The sequence below is a fragment of the Pelodiscus sinensis genome, chromosome 21, assembly GCF_049634645.1.
Source record: "Pelodiscus sinensis isolate JC-2024 chromosome 21, ASM4963464v1, whole genome shotgun sequence".
NCBI classification, from domain to species: Eukaryota; Metazoa; Chordata; order Testudines; family Trionychidae; genus Pelodiscus; species Pelodiscus sinensis.
The window spans coordinates 16444235-16467200 of record NC_134731.1 but is presented as its reverse complement, the minus strand read 5'-3'; the positions used below and the strand labels follow the sequence as shown (position 1 = coordinate 16467200).

At 50.2% G+C, this 22966-nt stretch overlaps 1 protein-coding gene across 1 annotated transcript; it reads right to left on the bottom strand.

Moving 5' to 3' along the window:
- Window positions 1-410: 410 nt before the first annotated feature.
- LOC102454293 (uncharacterized) lies at window positions 411-22966 on the bottom strand. The gene is made up of 4 exons (XM_075904998.1): window positions 22403-22966; window positions 19289-19750; window positions 4300-4439; window positions 411-2412 (listed from the first exon to the last, which is right to left on the bottom strand). Exons 1-3 carry the CDS (start codon window positions 22701-22703, stop codon window positions 4336-4338), a joined length of 867 nt encoding a protein of 288 aa, XP_075761113.1. The 5' UTR covers window positions 22704-22966; the 3' UTR covers window positions 411-2412; window positions 4300-4335.

Sequence of the window (22966 nt, the reverse complement as noted above, 5' to 3'; positions counted from 1 at the left end):
TAGATGGACCTTTGGTCTGATACAGTACGGCCGTTCTTATGTACTCCAAAGCACTGCTGGCCTGATCAACCGACCAGCGACCTCCCCCGACTCTCAGGAGTAACCAAGGTCTTTGCAACCGAACCAATATCTTTGAAATGTTCCGTGTGCTGTGTAAGTTGGTATGTATGATTTGATTTTCTTTGTTGTATAAGCTTAGTGTTGTAGTTGTTTTTGGTAGTACATATTATTGTTATTAATTAGTGTAGCTGGATATTTTTAGAATAGAGACTATTCCCCTTGCCATTCCCATCCTTATATTTCTGACACGCTTAACTAGAAATCGTAGAATAAATATAATAAATACTGTAAATTCATTGTTAACACGGTCTATTAGAAATCTTGGAATAAATACTATAAATTCATCACTGTCATAAATAAATATCCTTTATTTGCTAAAACTGTCCACCTGGTTCTGTCCTTCCCCCCTGGGGTATGCATCATCGGACCTGTGATTCTCGCAACAGGGCCACATTACAGTTAAGCTACTGACGCTGTGTTTTAATGCTTAGCATTTACATTGCTTTATTGCATGTAGTTCTCAAATCATCTTAACTGCGTGGGGAGGATTTATGAGCTGAAATTGATAGTTGGCGTAAGTGCACAGATTTGATATGACAGGCAATGTAGTGTACTGAATACAACATGGGTCTCCAACCAATTATTCACCTTACTGTAGGACTAATGGGTGAAAGACTCTGGCCTGTACTATGCATGAGACCTGTTTGATTATCAGAATGTTCCTTTCTAGCCTTAAATCTGTAGCAGGATTCTGTCCCCAGCCTTACCTGAAACTTCTTATGTAACCTTTTCAAAGACATCTACATGCTCTGTTCCCCAGTTACCTCAACTGGAACCCAGTATGTGTTGTCCCTAGGAAGCACTTTGATGAAAAAGGCGAGAAGAGTTGTCCTAAAGTGCAGCCCTGCCCCCCTCCCCCCCCCCCCCGAATCCAGGGCAAAATCCCTATCCATCTCCAAAGGTCCAGAAATTCCCCATTGGTGTTTCCTTTTGAGGAGTAACTTGGGCTATTTCTGCAACTGACAATGAAACGTCTCTTGCCAAGTTTTTTTCTCCTGGGCTTCACTGACACTCCTGTCTAATTTTCAAATAATGGCAAGTTCATAAACGTTTTACTATTCCTAACACTGAAAACTGTTTCTTGCTTCAACCCCTGTCAACACCTATTAATGTTTCACATTCATGGTCCCTCTCTTGGCCTAGCATGATCACACAAAGCAACAACAGACACTCTCCGCACATTACTGAAGAGAGACAGACACTTCAAATAATTTACATTTCAAAAAACCCTTCCTCAGTTTACTCAAAAACTTTAGAAAATATCCTCTGGTCATTGACATTCCCTCCCAGAAATGTGAGAGCAACAGAGTTTGTCTTTTTAACTTTTAACTCATGTCTTACAAGGGGATCAAAGTCAGCTTTTTAGTGCACTGTCACCTAAACCATGAAAAGAGCAAATCTTCATAGCTACATAACACACAGGCTGCAAATCTCAAAGCTCCAAACTCAGGGAATGCCACTATGCCTACACTGCCCATCTTACAGCACTGTGATGGGGGCAATGTAGTCACACTTTACCACCAGGGAAGAACTCTCCCAGTGATTAAAAAACAACCCCAAATCCTAAAACTTTTGTCACTCGGGCGTGGGGGGGTATCTTCACACACCTAAACAATTAAAATGTTAGTGCTGAAAGTGACAGTGTAGACACAGCTTTTGTCCAAAGATGAAGTAAAAGAATGATAAGCTTAGTTCTCATCTATAGAAGGAGACTTATGTTCTTTCTAAATTGTAACTCACCAACTGGGTTTAACTCACACACACAGAATAGCATCTGTTCCCATGGCAGTCAATAACCAAAACCAAACTAAAACCCAACACATCACACTGCTAGGAATGGGATCAGAACTGGGTCCCAATAGGTGATTAGTATTGTAGTTTAATTGCAATCTATTTTCTCCCAATATAGCCAAGGCATGAATTTTCCAGGAGATTTAACTCTGAAAATTTGAAGAATAACAAGTCTTTTTTAGAGCTAGAGAGACCCAATGAAATTGTTAGACACAGCAAGTTTCACATCATTTTTTTAAATGCTCTGTAAATTAAACTGTTCAATTTCCTTCACACTTGGCAGAAATAATTTTCTTTGCCTTCAGAACAGCTCTGGTAACTTTCATACCAAATCAACTTTCTAAACCAAAGTTTCTGGTGGATTAACATAGAATTTTATAACAGAAATTGGTGGCAACAAACTTAATTATGGAACTTTGTGTTAACACAAACACTAAAGAGTAACTGGTGCTGATTTTTTTTTATTTCGGATGACCTGTGAGCTCCAGGGGGACAGAAGATCTGGAAAAAAAATGAAAACATTCATTTACAACATCAGGTTAGGAAAAAATAGCAGTGTGTTCTAGGTAACATGCATCTAATGCCACAACACGTGGTCATGTCCTAAGTAACACCTACACAGGTAAAACTATTAACAAAAAACAAATCACAAATGTTACAGGCATGTTAGCTGCCGTAGTGGCTAATGTGAATACTGTGGTTTTGCTTATAGAGAATATACACTTTGGTATTTGGTTACAATTCATTTCCTCTCCTCTATATGGAAAACGCAGTAGCTTGAGTATAAAGGTTGTTTCTCTCTTGGCGTTTGGAAGCAAGAATGAATGTTTGCCTCCTCCTGCTCCCCAAAACTTGGTACAGAATCCTTGAGAATTTCAGCCTAGCTCCAGGAATAGCTGTCTGCCGTAGATGGGCAGAGGAAGTACAAAAGATGACTGCTAATGTAAGCTGTATCTGTGCTGGGTGCAGTGCAGGAGGGGTGATGATGCAGATTTAAGACACTCCCACTCTCAGAATCTAGTGAGAATTTCTCCTGTATTAAGAAACCCTTGGCACAGCTGAAGGAGGGACCAAACAGCACTTCAGTGCCCCCAGCTTATCAGCAGGAGCAAGAGCAGCTTAGGTGCTGCTCTATTTTAGAGCAACTGGCTGCAGTGCAATCTGCAATTCTTTGGTTTACACAGCAACCATCACTGCAAGGCCCTGACCTTGTCGGCTTTTAGGCACGTGACTATAACAATATAGGGTCTCCATATCCCTTGAGCCAGCTGCTAATCAATGTGGCATGGACATGCTGCACCCTAGGCACTGCCCCGAGAGAGGGTAGATTGTGAAGTATTTGGTATATGTGTTGGCTATGTTATGCTGGGGGAATTTCTCTGTGCTGCCTGAGTAGTGCAAAGGGGCTTGACATGAACAGCAGCAGTAAAATCAGGCCAATAGGAGTTGGAAGAGGAAGAGACAACCTCCTTCTCACAGCAACAAAGATCTATATAGACTGCCCCCCAAGCCATGGATAAAGGCACTGGCCAGAGAACATATCAATGATCATTACCACAAATGGGCCCTGAATTGGGGCAGTGTCCCTGTGACCTGTGTTCCCTATTAGCTGAGTGCTTGGGCTGCTGCCCAGGGGAGATTCAGGTGCTGCCCAGCTGATTAGCAGAGCTTTTTTCAGCAACCCACAGCTGGCAGCATCTGTTTCTACTGGTGGTGAACATCTGCTTATGCCCTGGTGCACATAAAATTCATTTGACTCAAGGATGGAAAAATTAGAGGGAACACTGCCTGTGATGTTAGCATATTGCAGTGTAAGAGTTCCTGCATGAGACTGATTCCCACAGTAATGCAAACAGTGTAATTAGTCAAAGTCTAATGAACTGCTAAGTATATTTTTTGCTTAGAACACAGCATGAGTTACTTAACCAGCTTCCAGCAGTCTATGCTAGACCAGTGGTCCCCAGTGCAGTGCCCGTGGGCACCATGGCGCCCACCGGGGCATTTATGTGCGTGCGCCTAGTCGGGGTCACGACGCAGGATGGCCGGGGGAGGGCAGGCCGCACACACTGCGGGGCCGAACTCGCGCCGTGACGGGGTGTGGGGAAGTGCCGGCAGTGGGAGAACCTGCCAGGGAGCACAGCGGGGAAGTAGGGCGGCTGGTCCGGAGCGGCGAAATGGAGGGGGTCTGGCACCAGCGCAAGCGCACTTGGCACGGGGCCGGGCGGGCGGGCGACGCAGTGGGATGATGTCACCCACCGGTGCGGCGCCCACCACACAAAAAGGTTGGGGTCCAGTGCGCTAGACAAATGGATTTGCTAATAGGACATTGCTATGGACAGATTCTTTTGCTAAATGTAACTGTGCAGAGTAGCGTCATGTAACACCCACCTGTGGGCAGGGAGCCAGCCCGAAAGGAACCCAGTCTCAGATGGAAGTGTTCATGTACTGGCTTCCAATTATACCAGCGCATGCCACACAGAGTGCCCCCAGCAATTTGAAGAGCGTGGCTCGTGAAATCCAAACAGCATCTTTTGGTAAAGAAAACATTATCAATAATTGTAAAAAGGTATATATTCAGGAGCCTAAATCCCAGTCTTAGGAGCCATGGCAATTCCCCAAGCCCCCACTGAGCTGCTACGTAACCCCATAGGTATCTAAAAATCACTCACTGCTCTGCTGTACAAGGTCCCTAGGCACCTAAATTCCTGCATCTGGTCATGAACACTGCTGCCTCCCTCTGAGTGTCCAGCTGCCTATCTCCCTTCTGATTCCCCACAACCACCCTGACTGGGCAGAGGACAGGTGTTGAAGCACTTTACTCATCTGTGGGGACCAATCTGGCAGGTGTGTTCAGAAACCACTTATTGGATTACGTCCCTCTCAAAAGCTGGCCAGTGGAAGAGGCTTCAACAAGAGAGATTCAGAGTGATCCACATCAGAACATCCTAAATCCCATAGTTAGCACACCCTCCTCAGAGGTGGGAAACCCCTGTTCAAATCCTTTTTCTGCACCATGCACAGGGGGAACCAAACCTGGTCTCCCACCTCCCACATGAGTACTCTTACCACAGGGCTTAAAGTGATAAGGGCTGTCACCACCTGTTTCTTCCTTCTCCAGCCATTTTGTGGGGAGTCAGGCAGGTATCTAATTAACTCTCACATGAAACATCTGGGCTGTGTCTTCACTGGCGCGATATTGCGCAAAAACGGCCACTCTTGCGCAAAAACTTGCTGCCTGTCTACACTGGCTGCGTGTTTTTGCGCAAGTAAACTGACACTCTAATGTATGAAATGAGGGCTTCTTGTGCCAGAACTCTAACACTCCCACTGAGGAATAAGCTCTTTTGCGCAACTGTTCTTGAGCAAGAGGCCAGTGTAGACACGCAACATGAATTTCTTGTGCAAGAAAGCCCGATGGTTAAAATGGCCATCAGAGCTTTCTTGTGCAAGAGAACGTCTACACTGGCACGGATGCTCTTGCGCAAGAAGCTGCCAGTGTAGACGTAGCCTTGGTGTCCTTGAGCCTCTTATCTCCAAGAGAGGGGTTCCCAGTTACGGATCACAAGCAGAAATAGGTAGTTCCTTACAGTCTGGACTCTAAGTGCTCCCTGAGACGGCTTAAGCAGACAGCATACCCCTCTCCTCGGTATCTCCCATTGTGCAGGGACCTGCATACACACTAGCCAGTGTGCCAGCTTCTGGAGATCTGTCACAGGTGTCCAACAATCCCCTCATTGTAGAGGAAGCCCAGGGTGTCACATTCAGACTCTATGGATCTCCATGTTTTCCAATTATTTTCTAGGTGCTTAATTCCCGTTGTGGAGCCATGCCCTAGAGCTTTATAGTTTAAAATCGATTCCACAAGTGAAGAATAAAGCACCAATGTAGAGCCAAGACTCCGCAGATGAAGCTCCACCAAAAATCCAGACAGCCAAATTAAGTCCCAGTTTGTTTCTAAGTTTGTTTTGGAGGCAGCCCCACAAAGAGTAGCTTAGTGCAGGGGACACAAAGGTGCAGATGCAGGTAGCAAATTCTCTTCATTCAAAAGAAATGGTCACCCCTATCTTGCCAGGTGTTGTTATAAGAATCACACTTAGCACAGCTGCTCCCTGGGACTCCATTAGCAGTCAAACTCAAACATGGCCTCCAAGCTGTAGCCCACTTCACAAATGAAGGACACACTCCCTCAATCAGCAGGCCTGACATAAGCCTCTCCATGTCCTCCCCCTAACCCTCCACAGAAAGAGCCTTGGTGGACCACTGAACTCCTCTGGCCATATGGAGCTCTACACAACTTGGTCTACACAACCTATGAGTTTAGGTTGAATTTAGGTTTAGGTTGAAAATCATATTAGGTCGATTTTCTAAACAATGAGTCCACACCACCAAAGTTGCCCATTCTGCCAACTTTAAGGGCTGTTAAAGTCAATTTCAGTACTCCTGCTTGGCGAGAGGAGTAACGGGGAAGTTGACTTTGCACTACCCTTACTTTAGAGTAGTGCAGATGCAGCGCTGTGAAAGTTGACATTCTTGGCTTCCAGGAGGTGTGCCACAGTGCTCCAATGTGATTGCTCTGGCCAGCACTTCAACTCTGCTACTCTCCAGATGCACAGGAAAAGCCACAGGAAAATTTTAATTTCATTTCCTGTGTGGCCAATGTGGTGAATAGACCTCAGATCAGGCAGCACACCTGGCCATGAATGCCCAGGGTTGCAAACAAGCTCCAGCCTGGAGCATGTAAGAGATCCTGGATCTGATTGCTGTGTCAGGAAAGGAATCACTTCAGGCAGAACTCCAAAGCAGCAGAAGATATCTATGCCAAGATAGCTCAGGGCATGATGGAGAAAGGATACACCAGGGACACCCAGCAATGCTGTGTGAAAGTAAAGGCAGGCGTACCAGAAGACAAAGGAGGCAAATGGAAAGCCTGGGTCATCGCTGCAAACATGCCGCTTCTATGAGCATCTGCATCTGGCGGGGGGGGGGGGCAAACCAGTGTCCCAAAGCTGTGCAAGCGATGAGCCTCGGGCAGCAGCACAGAGGACAGTGTGGATGAGGAAGAAAAGAAGGAGAAGAATGGTCAGCAGGCGAGCAGAAAATACAATCTCACTGACTGCCAGGACCTTTTTTTAAGTTTAGAGATAACCCCTCCTCCTAGGACATCTTGCTGCTGGGCACGGATCTCAGGGAGGACATTTCTAATGAGTTCACATTTTTCATCATGCTACAAGTGGTTTAAGACAACTGGGTGTGATCTGTAGCAGCCACTTTGCCTGCACAATGGGGGATCCCTAGAACAGCTTGTTAATGTGTCCGGAGAGGGGGCGGGAATCCTCCCTGCACATCGCCATGAAGCTCTCACAGAGGTTCTCTTTCATCCTTCTCACAAGGTTTCCAGGGAAGCTGCCTTATTCTGTCCTCCACAGTAGGACACCTGTCCATGCTAAGCCAGCAGAGAGTGGTCTGGGGTCACTGCAGCACAAAGCATTGCAGCATAGGGTCCAGGTTTCTGGACACATTCAGTCAGCCTCCGCTCCCTATCCCCTGTGGGATTCAGAGAAGACTGGTATCTCGCATGACCACCTGGATGAAGCAGGGGAAGCTCCGTTTGCTCATCCCCAACATAGCATGGCTTGCTTATCGCATTAGCCTCTGCCACCACACCTGGCCCTCCTCTCTCCGGCAGGTCCTAGTAGGAAGGGAAAGTTGCAGTCTCCAAGCAAACAAGGGGTGCTGAAAACACAGTGACTCTGTGAGCCCCTTCCACCACAATTGCACATCCTCCTCCCCAGCACAGCCCTTGTGACCGTGACCCACCTTTGTAAAGGAGTTGGTATTTGCAGGCACAGTGTTGCACATGCTTTCAAAGCAGAAGCAAAAGAACAAGAATCTTGTGACGGACCCGGCGAGGTCCGCACTGGCTGCGGGGGAGAGACCCCCCCCGGCCCCCAGGAAAGCAGCTGCCGCAAGTGCTGGCAGCCAGCCGAGCGGCACGCCGCCAGCACGGACCCGCTGGAGAGGGCGGGCGGGCGTGCGCCGCAGGGTGAGGTCAGGGGCGCGAGCCGCGGGGACGCGCTCGGCCAGGGCGCCGCGATTCGCCTCGCAGAGCGGGGCCGCGCGGTGGGGGGAGGGGCGCGGGCGGAACGCCGGGGAGGTGGGGCTTACCCCCCAGGCGGCGGCGGCGGGTCGCCCAGGAGGAGGAAGGTCAGGGAGCAGCCACCCTGGCTTCCAGGGGCGTCAGACCCCCGGCACCCCGGGCGACGAGGAAGGACGGCGCAAGCAGCTGGTGACTCGCCTTGGGGCGGACTCGGCGTCTTCGGCGGGGTAAGTGATCTGACACCGGTCCGGCTGCTGGGGCCGTCCAGCAGGGAATGGAAGGAGCCCGAGGCGGGGCCTTTCTGGCGCCCGTGGGCAGGACAGGGGCGAGTAGTGGCCCCGCCAGCCGTGGAGAGCTGTGCTTGAGCACCGACTCCACTTAGGGCCTCGGGCTGGGACCCGGAGGAGAGGGCGGGCCCGGGTCCCCCACTCCCCACACACCCCGCCCGGAAGCAATCCCCCTAAACGACCACCCAGACAGCAGGGGCTGGGGAGAACAGTAGCTGCATCCCAGCCCCACGAGCATACTGCCCAACCCCCCCCTCCTCCCGAGGGTCCGTGGGGGGAAAAGAACCGAGGACCGAGGAGAAGGTCGAGCACCTGGGCTGGACCCCGTTGGGGGTGCCACCCAGAGAGACAAGTGGAAGGCTCCACAGAACCCCCTCAGCCGTCAAAGGCGAGGGGTGATCGCACCCTATCTCGGCGGGGGCCGAACAAACAGAGTAAGTCGGTGGGTCCGTGGAGCCCCCCCCCCCCCTCTGCCTCCTGCTTGGGGCTCACACCCATTAAACCAGCCACAAGTCTCAACCTATCTCTTACTATGCCTCTCATCAAACCGAGTCCAGCTGCTCTCTGAAGATCTCTGTGATGTACCTGCTGCCTCATAGGCACTTAAAAACATAACTTTGGCCTTGTACATAACACATCCCTATTGTGTAGGAACGCTGTTCATTCACGGTAAGAGATTAGCTTCTGTGTTCTACAATGTATCTTCTCTAAAGTCTGCCCTTCACTTTTTTCACTACAGTGCGGGTGCAACAGTGATTCTATTAGCCACTCCCCCAGCTATGTGGCTAGCACAGATCTGAAAACAAAACAAACAACAAAGTAATCGGGATGACATGTTTAATGAGCAAATGCAATCTGCCTGCATCGACGGGGCATAATTAAATGCATGGAGGAGAATGATACTGCACCCCCTGCTGAACTACCTGGCCTCCTCACCAACTTCCATAGTCTTTTCTTCCAGGTGCCCTAGAATGCAAGGGGAGCTGTTATGTAAAGGGCAGGCTTGCACTCAACTCCCAGGGATATTTCCTGGAACAGAAGGCTGTCATTCCCACTGCTGCAACTGAGGAACATGGACATTGTATAATACACTGTTTGCCCTTGTTTCCCTCTCCTCTCCCCTCCTCCTCCCTCTCCCAAGCTCATGCCCTGGACTCCTTTTCTGTCTCTGCTTCCCGTGTTCCCTAAATAAAAATGCATCATTTCTCAACAACAGGATCGTCACTGCTTGGCTGTGTCTACATTGGCATCCCTTTCCGGAAAAGGGATGCTAATGAGACACTTCGGAATTGCAAATCCGCGGGGGATTTAAATATCCTCTATGGCATTTGCATTTACATGGCTGCCGCTTTTTTCCGGCTCGGGGTTTTTGCCGGAGAAAAGCGCCAGTGTAGATGCAATTCTCCGGAAAATAAGCCCTTTTCCGGAAGATCCCTTATTCCTACTTTCAAGTAAACCTGTAAACCTCATTTCACGAGGCATAAGGAAGCGGTCGACAAAGGCTTGCCTTGTCGACTGATCGGTGTCTTGACTCGCACGCTGTGCCGACGATCCGCTGAGCCGGCACAGCGCAGTGGCCATTTTTATTTGAATGAAGCCGGGGATATTTAAATCCCCGCTTCATTGACTATGTCGGGTAGCCTGTTTTACATGGCTCTGTTGGCAGAGGCATGTAATCTAGAAGTACCCTACATGCAGGGGAACCTGTAAAGAGAAACATACATGACTGTCATATCACTGTCTGGTCATTCACAAAACTGGCATTCAATGCCTCTGATTTGCAGTGCCCCTTGAGGTGCTCCCCTCAGTGCCCTGGTGTGAGGCCATTCATAATCAGCGGCTGAGTGATCTGCCTTGACCCCTGAACCCGCCCTTACTTTCACAGACATTATGGAGCATATAGCGTGGACTGCCACAACAACAGGAATGTTGGCTAAAGCGACTGGGGCTTCTCAGTTTAGAGAAGAGGAGACGAGGGGATATGGGAGAGGTCTGTATAATCACGAGTGGGGTGGGAAGGGGCATAAAGAGAAGTTCTTCGTTAGTTCCCTAATAGAAGAACTAGAGGACACCAAATGGAATTAACGAGGCGTACAGCTAGTACAGATAGTTCCGACAGGAAGCCTAGTCCGAACTAGCTAGTCCGTGCCCCATGTAGCCGCACGGCACGCAGTCCGAACTAGCCGGCATTTAAAAATGGCGCCGGACGGCTTCATGCAAATGAAGCCCGGGAAATTCAAATCCCAGGCTTCATTTGCAACTCCGTATGACTACATTACCCCCCCAGTTCGAACTAGGGGGATAGTGTAGACAGACCCTAACAGAGTTTAAAGGGAAGCTAGATAATTTCATGGAGGTTAGGTCCATAAAAGGCTATTAGCCAGGCGGTAGGAATGGTGTCCCTGGCCTCTGTCTGTCAGAGGCTGGAGAGGGATGGTAGGAGACAAATCGCTTGATCATTGTCTTCGGTCCACCCCCTCTGGGGCACCTGGTGCTGACCACTGTCAGCAGACAGGCTACTGGGCTAGATGGACCTTTGGTCTGACCCAGTACGGCCGTTCTTATGTTCTTATGTTGCTTTTATTGAGGTCTAACCTAGTCAATAAATGTGAAACCTTCCAAATGCACATTCGACCGCCATTCTGCACTTACTCAGCCTGTAGCTGAACTGCTCCTTAGTGCAGTTCAGGCTGTCTCTATATGGTTTCATGAGCCATAGGAGCAAGGAGTAGGCTGGTTCTCCTATAATAACTATTGGCATTTCAACACCTCTGTGACAGGCTTGCCGAGGCCTGCACTGAAGCTGGGGACAGCCCGGTTGGCCTCAGCCGAGGAACGGCAGCCGGCAAGGCTGTGGGGGCGTTGCCGACAGGCTTTAGGACCGCACCTCCATTGGGCAGCCGCAGCCTAGCGGAGGGACATGGAAGGTGCGGAGCGACGCCCCGTGACGTCTGGCGGCGGGCCATTTAAACCGGGCACAGGAGAGAGCCAGGGGAAGAGTGCGGAGCCAAACCCTCACCGGGGCAGGCAAAGAGACTCCCCTGCAACCCGACAAAAGGGGTTTCCGGGGAGCCTGGGAGGCAGTGACCCCACCAGGCCTGAGCAGGAAGACAGAGTAGTGATAAGACACAGGAAACTTCCTCGCGAACGGGGGCAGTCGGCGGGGGTTAGGAAGCAGCCCGGGGCAGAGCGCTTTTGGCACCTGTGGGATGGCGAGCTTCAGGTTGAATCCCGTAAACCGGGTAGGGGCGAACAAACCCCACCCTTAGGGCCCTGGTTTGGGACCCGGTGGAGAGGGAGGGCCCGGGTCTCCCTAAACCCCTCCTCCCTCGGTGTTTGCTGAGCGCAGCCACGGCAGCCACCCCTCTGTTGGCCACATAGGCCGTTATTGGTGGCCTTGGACCCGCATAGGACTTTGTCGGAAGAGCTAAGGTCCCCCTGAGACACTTCTGTCTCATAGACTGAACGGGCGGTGGGCTTGCAGGGCCCCATCCTCGGACTAGCGGGCGAGGGCTTGCACCCATAACTATGCAATCCCACCAGTCTGTGCTTGACTCATGGGACCAGAACCAGGGTTCCTCTCTGTAAACAGGGTCGACTGCCACCAGCATTTGCCAAATGCTTCCCTCAGTGGGTTCATACATATCTGTGTCAGTGCCCTCCTCGCATTCTTCCTTGATCCAGCAGCTCCTGGCTAGACTCTGAACATACCACAGCATAATGCACAAGGTGTTTACAATGCTTACCCCAGAAGTTTTAAGCTGACTGGGATCCATGTTTGCCCTGCTACAGTGTCTGCATAGATAACAGGGAAACCAGGGTGCAAAAACATTGTTTGCCATTGCTTTCGAGCAGTGGGGGAGAGAAGAGATGAGTGCACTATGGGAGGCTGACGACATGTAACCGGAACCACTCACTACATTGGGAGCCTAACCCAGAATGCAAAGGAGCGGCAGGAACTTTGGGATAGTTGTCATTGCTGTCAAAGTCAAGGGTAGCCACCCTGCTGGGAACACACTCCATCAAACTCCTGCACACAGTGGGGGCATGAACTACCAACTTCACAAAATCAGGTGCTAAAAATCAACTTTAACATATTCAACCTAAACTCGTAGGCTACGTCTAGACTGGCATGATTTTCCGCAAATGCTTTTAACGGAAAAATTTTCCATTAAAAGCATTTGCGGAAAAGAGCGTCTAGATTGGCACGGACGCTTTTCCGCAAAAGCACTTTTTGCGGAAAAGCATCCGTGCCAATCTAGATGCACTTTTCCACAAAAAAACCCCGATCGCCATTTTCGCAATCGGGGCTTTTTTGCAGAAAACAAATCTGAGCTGTCTACACTGGCCCTTTTGCGCAAAACTTTTGCACAAAAGGGACTTTTGCCTGAATGGGAGCAGCATAGTATTTCCGCAAAAAGCACTAATTTCTTACAGTAGGAAGTCAGTGCTTTTGCGGAAATTCAAGCAGCCAGTGTAGACAGCTGGCAAGTTTTTCCAGAAAAAGCGTCTGATTTTCCGGAAAAACTGGCCAGTTTAGACACAGCCTAAGGGTAAAGCTCACCTGACTGAGAGATGTAGCTTTCTCAGGGGCTGGTCCAAGGCTGTGGAATTAATTTCTCCAGGAATGAAGGACTCTCTCAGACCTCCCCACCTGCCGATTACAGTACCAGGAGAATGACTTTGCCATTGCTAACTTCAACCAAGGAGCTTGCGACCAAGTGAGTGCTAACAGGGAGTTTAGAGAGGGAGTTCTCTCCAGGTAAAAGAGAAGCAGATACAGGACTCTTGAGGGAAGTGTGTGTTGTGTTTGGGGCTTTCTTGCTGTGTGCTGAGCTTGTGTTTGTGAGTGAGGGTTGGTGTGTGTTCTTTTTTTGTTTTTTTCCCCGTTTGTGAGTGAAGCTTTTTTCCCCCCCACTTTCCCTTTGCCCTCTCCCTCCCCCTCCCCTTGATGGAGTTTGTGCTGTGATTGGCAGGTAGAAACTGTTGGCTTCTAATTAAAGTTTGAATTCTAGAAGCCTCTGCTAATTGGCTGAGCCTTAGTAGGGGGAGGGACTTTCAGGCACTCCAGGGCTTTATAAGGCAGTGGGCAAGCAACCAAAGAGCTTGCGAACAAGTGAGTGCTAACAGGGAGTTTAGAGATGGAGTTGGGAAGGGCGGGAGGTTCTCTTGCCTTTCTTTTTAAATCCCTTCTCCAGGACAGCAGCGATGGATGGTGATGGGTCTGCTGCAGTTACCTGCACGGCGTGTGCCATGTTTCTCTTCCTCCCAGAAGAAAGAACAGATTTCATCTGCACGAAGTGCAAGCTGGTCGACATTTTGGAAGAAAAAATTAGAGGACTGGAGGCACAAGTGTTGACCCTACGCTCGATCAGAGAGGATGAAGACTTCCTCGATAGAAGGCAGCGTTTAATCCTTCAAGCACGGCAGGCAGAGGAGCCAGAGAGGGCAGTACGTGACTAAGAAGAGAACTGGCAGCATGTAACTTCTAGAAGGGGAAAAAGGCCAGCACGGGAATCCCGCAATGCTATAGAGGTAAGTAATCGCTTTCAAGCTCTCTCCACAGGCTCTGCAGTGCTGAAAGCTTTGGAAGGGACTTCACAAGGAATAAACCAGAAGGGAACACCATCTACTGGAAGGCATGGGATGCGTAGTCCTAGGGATGGGGGTTCCACGACCACCACCCCCAAAAGGAAACGACGGATGGTGGTGGTCGGGGACTCCCTCCTAAGAGGGACTGAGCCATCCCTCTGCTGTCCGGACCTGGAATCTCGAGAGGTGTGCTGCTTACAGGGAGCTCGCATTCAGGATGTGACTGAGAGGCTTACCAAGATGATCAAACCTTCAGATCGCTACCCCTTCCTGCTTCTCCACGTGGGAACTAATGATACGGCCAAGAATGACCTTGAGCGGGTTACTGCGGATTATGTAGCGTTGGGAAGAAGGATCCAAGAATTCGGCGTGCAAGTGGTGTTCTCGTCCATCTTCCCTGTTGAAGGGAAAGGACTGGGCAGGGATCGTCGAATTGAGGACGTAAATGCGTGGTTGCGCAGCTGGTGTCGCAGAGAGGGCTTTGGTTTCTTTGACCATGGGACTCTGTTCTGGGCACAAGGATTGTTAGGAAGACATGGGATCCACCTAATGAAGAGAGGAAGGAGCATCTTCGCAGGCAGGCTTGCAAACCTAGTGAGGAGGGCTTTAAACTAGGTTCGTCGGGGGACGGTGACCAAAACCCTGAGGGGAGTGAGAAAGTCGGATACCGGGAAGAAATGCAGAGAGGAAGGAGCAAGAAAGGAGGACCCCTGTTTCGAATGGAGAAGATAGGGCAATCAACTGGTAACCTGAAGTGTTTGTACACTAATGTGAGAAGCCTGGGCAACAAACAGGAAGAACTGGAGGCCCTGGCCCAGTCCAAGAAATATGATTTAATTGGGATAACAGAGACTTGGTGGGATGACTCGCATGACTGGCGCGCTGTCATGGAAGGGTATAGACTGTTCAGAAAGAACAGGCAGGGGAGAAAAGGAGGAGGAGTTGCACTATATGTAAGAGAGCACTACGAATGCTCTGAACGCCAGTATAAAGAGGGAGAAAAACCTGTTGAGGGTCTATGGGTTAAGTTTAAAGGAGCAAACAACAGCATTGATGTTGTGGTTGGTGTCTGCTACAGGCACCAAATCAGGTGGATGAGGTAGATGAGGCTTTCTTCGGACAACTGAGCAAAGCTTCCAGATCACAGGCCCTGGTTCTCGTGGGGGACATTAATCACCCTGACATCTGTTAGGAAACCAATACAGCAGTACACAGGCAATCCAGGAAGCTTTTGGAGAATGTTGGGGATAACTTCTTGACACAAGTGCTGAAGGATCCGACCAGGGGCCGTGCACAGCTTGACCTTCTGCTCACAAACAGGGAGGAACTAATAGGGGAAGTGGAGGTGGGTGACAACCTGGGAAACTGTGATCATGAGATGGTAGATTTCAGGATCCTGACCAAAGGAAGAAAAGAGAGTAGTAAAATACACACCTTGGACTTCAAAAAAGCAGATTTTGACTCCCTCGGAGATCTGATGGGCAGAATCCCCTGGGATGCTAACATGAAGGGGAAAGGAGTCCAGGACAGCTGGCAGTATTTTAAAGAAGCCTTATTGAAGGCACAGAAAGAAACCATCCCGACGCGTAGCAAGAGAGGCAAACATGGTAGGAGACCGGATTGGCTTACAGGGGAAATCCTTGGTGAACTTAAGCACAAAAAGGAAGCTTACAAAAAGTGGAAACATGGACAAATGACCAGGGAGGAGTTTAAAGGTATAGCTCGAGAATGCAGGGGGGTTATCAGGAAGGCGAAAGTGCAAATGGACTTGCGACTGGCTAAGGATGTGAAGGATAACAAGAAAAGTTTCTACAGGCAAGTTAACAAGAAGAAGGTGATCAGAGAAGGTGTACAGCCCCTAATGGATGAAGGAGGTAACCTAGTGATAGATGATGTGGGGAAAGCTGAAGTACTCAATGCTTTCTTTGCCTCTGTGTTCACGGACAAGGTCGGCTCCTGGACTTCTGCGCTAAGTGACGCAAGATGGGATGAAGATGGACAGCCCGGGGTGGGGAAAGAACAGGTTAGGAACTATTTAGAAAAGCTAAACGTACGCAAATCCATGGGTCCGGACTTAATGCATCCGAGGGTACTGAGGGAGTCGGCAAATGTCATTGAGGAGCCTTTGGCTATTATCTTTGAAAAGTCGTGGAGATCGGGAGAGATCCCGGATGATTGCAAAAAGGCAAATGTAGTGCCCATCTTCAAAAAAGGGAAGAAGGACAATCCAGGGAACTATAGGCCGAGGTTCCTGGAAAAATCATGGAAGGGATCCTTAAAGAATCCATTTTGAGGCACTTGGAAGAGAGGAAAGTGATCAGGAATAGTCAGCAGGAATTTACAAAGGGAAAGTCGTGCCTGACCAATCGCATTAGCTTCTATGATGAGGTAACTGGCTCTGTGGACATGGGAAAGTCAGTGGATGTGATATACCTTGACTTTATCAAGGCTCTTGATACGGTCTCCCACAATATTCTTGCCAGCAAGTTAAGGGAATGTGGATTGGATAAATGGACGGTAAGATGGATAGAAAGATGGCTAGAAGGCCGGGCCCAGCAGGTAGTGATCAACAGCTCGATGTCAGGATGGCGGTCGGTTTCTAGCGGAGTGCCCCAAGGTTCGGTTCTAGGACCGGTTTTGTTCAATATCTTTATTAATGACCTGGATGAGGGGATGGATTGCATCCTCAGCAAGTTTGCGGATGACACTAAGCTTGGGGGAGAGGTAAGGGCAGAGATAGGGTCCAGAGTGACTTAGACAAATTGGAGGATTGGGCCACAAGAAATCTGATGAGGTTCAACAAGGACAAGTGTAGAGTCCTGCACTTGGGACGGAAGAATCCCAAGCATAGTTACAAGCTGGGGACCAACCAGTTAAGTAGTAGTTCTGCAGAAAAGGACCTGGGGGTTACAGTGGATGAGAAGCTGGAGATGAGTCAGCAGTGTGCCCTTGTAGCCAAGAAGGCTAATGGAGTATTAGGTTGCATTAAGAGGAGCAATGGCAGCAGATCCAGAGATGTCATTATTCCCCTTTATTCGGCTCTGATGAGGCCACATCTGGAGTATTGTGTCCAGTTCTGGGCCCCCCACTACAAAAAGGATGTGGACGCATTGGAGAGGGTCCAGCGGAGGGCAACCAAAATGATTAGGGGGCTGGAGCATATGACTTATGAGGAGAGGCTGAGGGACTTGGGTCTGTTTAGTCTGCAGAAGCGAAGAGTGAGGGGGGATTTGATAGCAGCCTTCAACTTCCTGAAGAGAGGTTCCAAAGAGGATAGAGAGAGGCTTGTCTCAGTAGTGACAGATGGCAGAACAAGGAGCAATGGTCTCAAGTTGTGGTGGGAGACGTCCAGGTTGGATATTAGGAAAAACTATTTCACTAGGAGGGTGGTAAAGCACTGGAATGGGTTCCCTAGGGAAGTAGTGGAGTCTCCATCCCTAGAGGTGTTTAAGTCGCAGCTTGACAAAGCCCTGGCCGGGTTGATTTAGTTGGAATTGGTCCTGCCTAGAACAGGGGGCTGGACTTGATGACCTTTGAGGTCTCTTCCAGTTCTATGGCTCTATGATTCTATAACCTCTAGCAACATGAATATATATTTAGTAATACAAAATAGCCTAGCCCTTTTCTGTGTCTGGGGATGAGAATACAGATATGTGATGGGGGAGGGCTAGGTTGGATATTAGGAAAAACTATTTTGCCAGGAGGGTGGTGAAGTACTGGAATGGATTACCTCAGGAAGTGGTAGAATCTCCATCTCTAGAGGTTCTTAAGTCTCAGCTTGACAAAGATTATTTGGGCAGGGGGTTGGACTTGATGGACTCCTGAGGTCTCTTCCAGCCCTAGGATTCTATAATTCTATGATTCTTTGCCCAAACACCTCATGGGAATGATGTTCTGTCCCATCTAGAGGCACCGAGGCCACTTAGAGACACCTTAGCTAAAGGCCACACAGGTTTTTGCCCACCAAAATGAGACATGTAAGGTAAGTGAACAGGAGATTTCTCTCATCAACCCAGCATGGTACAGACACCACAATAAGTCAGCCTAAGATACAATGACTCCAGCTACATCCCTGAACTAATGCAATTTAGGTCAACTTAACCACCTAATGTAAACCAGGTCCTAGGAAAGAGGGGGCTATGATAGACATCTATAAAATCATGACTGGTGTAGAGAGAATAATATGGAAGTATTATTTACCGCTTCACATAAAACAAAAACTCCAGATCATCTGATGAAATTAATAGGCATCAAATTTAAAACAAACAAAAATAAGGATTTCTTCACACTATGCGCAGTCAACCTGTGGAACTCTTTGCCAGGTGATGTTGAAGGCCAAAAGCACAAACAGGACTCAGAAAAGAATTAGATGCATTCATGGAGGACAGGACCATCAGTGACTATTAGCCAACATGGCCAGGGATGCAACCCCATACTCTGGGCATTCCTAAACCTCCAACTGCCAGAAGCTAAGTGTGAACAACAGGCAATGGATCACTTGAATTTACCCCATTCTATTCATTGCCTCAGAAGCACCTGGCAATGGCTACTATAAGAAGATAGGACTTTTGGCCAGAAGGCCCATTGGTTTGACCCAGTGTGGTAATTCTTATGTCCCCCATCCCTCACACAAACCCCAAACAACCCTTCCAAATGCTCCAACCCAGCAGGAGCAAGTGTGTTGCCAACAGCCCCTCACCCAACTGCAAATCCAACAATAAGAAATCAGTGAGATGGGGGTTGAGAGACAGGGGCCTATATGGTGCTGTACTAGGGGCTTATAGCACTTGCAAGGCTGGGGGGAAGCTCCAAAGGCAGCTTCAGACACATTAGGCAATACGGTAACTGACCTATGAACACCATGACAGGCCCCATCCCTGTTGCATTATAAGCTCCAAAGCAACAGCAAGACGCTTTCTGAAGCAGAAGGTTCTTTTCTAGACCCACTGTTCTGATCTAATAATGGCAGAATCTGGACTGTTCCCCAAAGGAAAGAGCAGGAGTCCCATCCCTTGAATCATTTCTCTCTGAGGTGGCACACGGCCCCCACAGTGGCCCAGTGCCTAGGTGGCATGGCAGGGTCATTATTATTGACATGGCAGCTGAACGTGTGCTGGGCGCTTTAGAGAACCTGTCCCAAGGAGCCCCAAATGGCATGCTGGAAACCCCAACCCCACACATTATCAGCTGCAGAAGAGCTTTAAGAGACCATATATATTATTCAAGAGAAAGCGCCCCCATCTTCAGTCTACAGAAATATACCAATAACAATCAAACGAAAACTGCCCAAGGCCCCAAATGCTCAGCTTCCTCATCCTGCCATGCAATGTCTCATCACTTGCATTTTATGCGTTCCATCCTCCCTCCACTGCCCCTGGCTTCCCCCCTCAGTCCTCCATACCATTTTGCTTCACATCTGCGGATGTGCGCTGCTGCAGGGCCTCAGAAGCTCGGCAAGCGGCTTTCATGATGGCCAATTTCCCCCGTGGTTGGCCTGGAATGAAGATTTCCACCTCTACCTCCACCTCCTCCAGCTCCTGGCCCTGCTTGCCACCCTGTTTGTCCCGTTTACATGGATGTCTAGGGAAGGCACCCTGCAGCAGGCTCTCCATCAGCTTCCGGGCTTCTGCTGCCTCTTCCTTCTTGGGCTGCACTATGACTCCTACCAGGGCAGCTGGGCCTCTGTGGCTAAACTTCTTCACTCCCTTCAAGATCTTCTGGATGTCGGCCTGCTTCCCCCTCAGGGAGGAAGCTCGGCACAGGAAAAAGATGAGCTGGGATGGAATGTTGCTAGCACCAGCTTTGGCCCCTGACTGTGTCTGGGTCATAGCCATCGCTGGGTTGATCCCCGGTTTGTAGGCATCTGGGAACAATTCCTGGATAAAAGCCGCCATCAGAGCCCGGGTGTCCTTTGCTTCCTGAGACTCTCCAACCAGCAGCACCTCTGGCTTCCCCCCAACCTTCTCTATCAGAACTTGGAAATCCTTTAGGATCTGCTCCCCATAGCCAGTGGCAGCAGCAGGGCTGTTCTCTGACACCTGTCCCTCATTGTCCATGTCCTGTTAGCATGAACTCTCCCGCCCTCTGCTTGCCTAATGCTGAAAGAATCACAAATTACACTTTCCTGCTATGTCACAATACACCACCTTGCCTCGCCTCACGTTACCCTGGGGCACAACCCCACTGCATGGCATGGCCCTGGGGTACAGCCCTTTATATTAAAAAGGATTATACATATATTCAGGGGATGATTTAGCACTCAGATGTTATACAAAAACAACTGGCAAGTATCGTTACATGTAAAGTGGCACAAAACACATCCGGTTAAAAAGCCACTGCCAACTACATAGAAGAAAGCCCAGCTTTATAGCTATGCTGTCAACAAAGAAGTTTAATTCTTCTGCTGATAACATGACTTTTCCTACCAGGTTAGACACCCCTTTAGATGTGTGCAAATTAACTAAAGCCAAATCTGGGATTGTCTGATTTATCCCCGTCACAATCTCATTCTGTAAGAATGAGTTGGTCAAAACAGAGGTAAACCCTACTATACAGGTCTTGTGGGAAAATTTAAATCTCAATACAATTAGAAAGCTGCAAAGAGACATTTCAATTTCATTGTGAATTCTGGGAACAGAACTACACAGTAATTTTTAAAAAATGATATATGTGGAGTCTGGAAAAATCAAGGCTTGCCTCTAGCAATGAAGCTTGTGGAAATATTCCTCCAACCTTGTTCCAACCATCTGAGGCCAGATGAGTGACCTTTAATGTCACTTTCTCAGGCTCTCCATCACCATCTTGAAATCAAACCAACCACTGCCTGAAAGACCATGAACAAAAGTGACGAGAAAAGGGACAGTATTCAGTTAGGAGTTGGTGTTTCTGGCAGTTCCAGAGGCTAGAGGGTTTAACATCCTCATTAATGACTTGGAGAAAAGAGTAAATGCTCCATCAGTTGCATCCTCAGAGAATACTCAATGGGGAGCTGGTGAGATCAGGACACTTCCTACACAAAGGCGATAGCCTGAGTAAACAGGCTCTTGCTCAGCCCAATCCTTCTGGATCCAAGGAACAGAAACCTCACACCCACTTTACAGCAACCGGAATACATCTCCAGAGTGGTCACTACAGATTGAACCTCCCCAATCTGTGGCTCTCTGGTCCAGCAACATCTGTGTTCGGCAGCCGCTCACCCCCGTCCTGCAGCAACAGTGTTCGGCACAGGAAGATGATGAGCTGTCTGGCCAGGAGTACAGGACTGGAGGCCAAGGAGCCAAGTGCGGCCTGGGCGCAGCCCTGCTCTTACCTCTATCCGTTCAGCAGCAGCACCTGCATGCGTGGCACCATGGCCTGGAACTCCCTTAGGCTCAGCAGCACCCACCTGCCCCTGCCACTCTATGGCTGGCCATTGCTGGGCTGGAGTTAGGATGTGTGTGTGGGGGGCGCAAGCTGCCCCCCCCCCGCCACATCACAATTGGCCTGCTCCCAGCAGTGCTGCAGCCCCTTCCCTCTTGGTGCACTGCCAAGGCCCCTCAATGCAGGGAAGGCACATCACAACATGGCTAGAACAGTGTGCCCTTGACATTCCCTTCCCGCTTGACCCAGCCCGTCCGCAGCAGAGCCATCCCAGTGCTGCAGAGAAGGCACATTTGGGCATGAGCACTGACAAGATTATTAGGTGTGTTAAAAGGGAACATTTTCCACCCTGGGGGTTTTCTGTGGCACCTCATCATGAAGCTGTATGGAAGGTGGGCTATCAACACATCAGATGTGTGATGTATTCTGGTCCGAAGGTTGGTGGGGAGTCCAGAAAGTCGGCCAACAACATCACACTTCCCCACTAAGCAAGTATTTAGATCTGGAGCAGTAATTGGAAAGAGCTTTGAAGTGTGTAAGTTTCTAGACCGGCATTCTTGTTATCTGGTATCACCGTTAGACATTGATCTCAGTTATGAGAACCAGCCAGGGGTCCTTTGATGTCCTTTGCAAAACATTTCTTCTTCAGAATCTCCATGGCTTCTGCCTGAGCAATTGAGCCAAATGCCATCCCTGGCAACTTACATACAAGGATGGGGGGAGGGATCGCTCAGTGGTCTGAGCATTAGCCTGTTAAACTGAGCATAGTGAGCTCAAGCCTTGAGGAGGCCATTTAGCAATGGGGCAAATCTGTCAGGGATGGTGCTTGGTCCTGCCATGAGGGCAGGGGACTGGACTCGCTGACTCTAGAGGTCCCTTCCAGCTCTATGAGATGGTATAAGGATGGCTGCTGCTCCTCCTATATTATAGACTAAAAGATTTGCCCAGCTCCTTAACTCAAATAACTTGTTTTTCTTCATGTGAACAATTGCGCTGGGTGGGCCAGAGGTGAGGGGTTCAGCATGCAGGCTGGCTCCAGGGTAAGAGGACAACCCCCGCCGCTGGGGACCAGGTGAGAAGGGGGCACAGCCAGGGAGGCAGGGCATGTCTCCATCGGGAGCCACAAACCGGCCTTTCTCCATCCCTCAGCTCTCACCTGCCTGTCCAGGGCTCACCTGCGGGCCACCCGCTGTCCGCACGAGGCTTGGCAGGACCAGGGTCCGGGCCGCGCGGCGCAGCGAGAGGACGGGGCGGCCGATTGTGACATGGCCGGGGCGCAGCTCGCAGCGCGCGGCCCACGGCCCGGCCCGGCCCAGCGGCGCCATGGAGCGGCAGGGGCAGGCGGGCCCGGCCGGGGAGCTGCAGACCGTGGTGCAGCGCACGCAGGTGCTGCTGCTGGGCGGGGAGCGCTGGGAGCCGGGCGGTGCCCAGGCCGCGCCCCCGGCCGGGCAGCTCATCTTCTTCCTGTGCCGCGCGGCGTCGCTGCGGGGCCGGGGCGAGCGGCTGCGGGCGGTGCTGCGGGGCGTGCGGGAGCAGAGCCGCGCCGCGCCCACCGCCCTGCTGGCCGTGCTGGTGCAGCCCGCGCCCGGCGAGGAGGCGGAGGCGCGGCGCCGCCTGGACGAGCTGCTGCGCGAGGCCTTCCCGCCGCCGGGGCCCGAGGTGCACACGGCCGTGTTCCGGCCCCGCGGCGCCCTGGAGCTGCGGCCGGCCGAGGCGCCGC